This window comes from Entamoeba nuttalli, assembly GCF_000257125.1.
Source record: "Entamoeba nuttalli P19 unplaced genomic scaffold asmbl_5786, whole genome shotgun sequence".
Lineage (NCBI taxonomy): Eukaryota > Evosea > Mastigamoebida > Endamoebidae > Entamoeba > Entamoeba nuttalli.
Genome location: NW_008577675.1, coordinates 1 through 3,117, shown reverse-complemented (window position 1 = coordinate 3,117; position 3,117 = coordinate 1). Strand labels below are relative to the sequence as shown.

Sequence of the window (3,117 nt, the reverse complement as noted above, 5' to 3'; positions counted from 1 at the left end):
TTGTTCATTAATTTGAGTTTGGTTAACTTGAGTAACATTTATTTCTTTTGGAATAATTTGAGGATGACAAATTAATAATTGGTCATCAACACGAGTTAACTTATAATCGACATCAGTGAAGAAAGAGAACATATTGAGGATAGTAAATTTGTTAAAAACAAAATATTCCTCACCATCCATTCTCCAAGCTTCATAATTCTTAAGAGGATATTTATTTCCTTTTCTGAAGTAGTGGTTTGGAATAGCCATTATTTCTCCACCTTCTATTGGGAAAACAATATCATTTTTCTTTTTGAATTCTTGAAGATAAATAAGATTATTATCACTAACATTAAGTTCATTTAGAGAATAATTAACTTGATAAACTGTAGTTTTATGTTTTTTTCCATGTTCTTTACCTTCAATAAGATATTTCTTAGGATTTTTAAAATCTAATTTTACTTGATTTTGATCGTTAATTCTCATTAAATACATGCTGCTTACTTCTTGATTTGGTTCTTCAGAACGAAGAATTGTTCTATTAATAATGAAGTCTTGATCAAGATCTTCTATTGGGAAGATTTCTATTCCACTTTGTAAAGGAAGAACAACATACCTTCCTTCATAAGTTTTCTTTTCATATCCTTTAGGAATTTCCATTTTATTAATATTTTCTTCAGTAAATATTAATACTTTCTTTTCTGGAGAGAAAACTTCAGTAATATTTCCTGTTTTTACTGGGAGAACAACAAAATTTAAATATGAAGTATCAATCTTAAATTGCATAGTTTTTGGATATTTTTTCAATGAAGGTGATTTAATAGCAATAATACATTGTTGTGGATGAAGATGATCAATAACTTGGATAGAAAGAGGTCTGTTTGTACTGAATTCATCAGCAACAATTAATGGACCAGACATATTAACTTTTTTATGACCTTCAGTAAAAATAATAGTAAAACCAGATATATTCATTTTATCACTTTTGATATGAGAATGAGCTCCAATATGAATAGATGATTGATATTCTTTAGAACAATTTAATTCCATAGATTTTGAATTAATAGTTACTTTATTTCCAATATAAAAATCATTTAAAGAATTAAAAGAACTTTGATCAACTTGAAGAGTACAAGCTTCTTTACATTTTGGAATTGTTAAATTTGTTTCTCCTTCAATAGCATCAATAACATTAATTTTAGCATTTTTAATAACCATAGCAATATCACCTTTAATATCCATTTTACCAATAGTTGTTTCATTTGAATCAAAAATAAAATATGAATTAGAAGCTAAAATTTGTCTAATGTTAGACTGTGTTATATTCAATGGAAACATCTTTTTTGGAGATTGTGGACATTCACTTATCAAATTTGTAAAACTTTCAGTTAAATCTAATGATGTTCTTAAACAATCAGCAATCTCTACTGTTACTCCATTTATTGGATATAGATTCTCTTCTTCTTTTTTACAATTACCATTAACACACTGTTCAGCAAATACTGTTAAAAGAAATAGGAAATATAACATTTCTTCTCTTTTTTATAAATTGTGTTATTTTCCAGTTTTTGTATTTTATAGTTCCTAGTAATTATGAAACATAGAATATTTAGAAGAAATTAGAACTGTGTTATTGTATTTTTTAAACAATCAACTTACTCATTCATTATCTATGAATATAGAAATCTATCATCAAATATCAGACATACCTTTTTGGTTATATTTAAACCATACATATATTTGGTAAGTTTCTTAGTAACTGTAATTGTTTAATGTTATTCATCAATGTTAGTATTAAATTCTTTTGCTGGTTTTTTATAGACAAATAGTTCCTCAATTAAAACTAATGGCTTTTAGTTATGGATCAAATTATGGTTTATTTTCTTATTGAAGAAGAAGAAAAAATTTTGAATGTCTCAATGAATAAATTTATTTTTCATTGGATAAAAAATTTATTATATCAAATATAATATTTGTAAAATCAAATTGTTATATACAAATAATTTTAGAAAAAGTTATTCAACTGAGAAACCTTCTTAACTTCCATAAATTTGTTGTGTAGTAGAAGTTATAAACCTTACAAGATAATTTAAAAAAATGTAGGTACGGTGTAACAATAAAATGAAAATAAAATAGTATAAGAATAAATGAATATCAATTATGAAATAAAAAATGTAAATTTATGACAGAGAAAGATATAAAATAAATTGATATAATAAAAGAATTGAAACAATAACAATGATTGAATATAATAAGAGGCAGTGATGGTATTGAACTAATAAATTTATAGTAAAGAGGAGTTAATAGGAATATTTCAGAATATAATAAAAAAAGAATTAAATGATTAAATGATTAAAATACGAAAAGTACAATATACCGAAGAAAATATGAAAAGGAAGAATATATAATAAAATAATGAGATAAATAATGAATGAAGTATAATTAAATTTGTGGTAGTTTAATAACAATTTTGAATGAAATGAAAGTTTAAAAAATAAGAAAGAATAAAGAAATTGAATATAAATAATTACATAATATTAAACTAAAGTCTCATCTGTATTGACAAAGAATAATATTAATTAATGTATGAATAATTGTTATCAAACAATAAATGATCGATAAACTTTAAATATTTAACTCTGTATTCAAATATTGATGAATTGAATATAGTGATATTTTCATTACTATTTTTTTATTTAATCAGTACTTTTTTTATTCAATTGATTATTTCATAATCATAACCTTATTTTTTAATTATTAAAACAATTATTTGACTAATTTAGTGTCTTTTATTTATTACAGCAACCTTACTATCTTATTTTCTTAAAATTCATATATAACGACAAAATTTATTTATGAAATTGTTTGACCAGACATACCTTATTAAATTCTGTTACCTTTAATAGTTAATTCTTGCTTTGGTCCTTCAATTTTACAATCTTTCTTCTTTTTTTATTTAATCAATTTATTCACTATTAGTAAGTACTTTTTATATATGTCTTTTTATAAAATTATATAATAATGTATATTGCAATGATTTATTATATTTAATTTTCTTCAACCTTAAAGTAAGAAATAAATCGAATAAGCAATATTTTAATGCAATTAGCACAAAAGAATTTGATAATTAACAAATTT

General features: G+C 22.7%; 1 protein-coding gene across 1 annotated transcript; it reads right to left on the bottom strand.

Annotated features, from left to right (window-relative positions):
• Positions 1 to 95: 95 nt before the first annotated feature.
• Positions 96 to 1,509, bottom strand: ENU1_138670 (hypothetical protein; the record flags this gene model as incomplete). The annotated part of the gene is made up of 2 exons (XM_008860268.1): positions 96 to 223; positions 327 to 1,509. 2 exons carry the CDS (start codon positions 1,507 to 1,509, stop codon positions 96 to 98), a joined length of 1,311 nt encoding a protein of 436 aa, XP_008858490.1.
• Between the last annotated feature and the right edge of the window lie 1,608 nt (positions 1,510 to 3,117).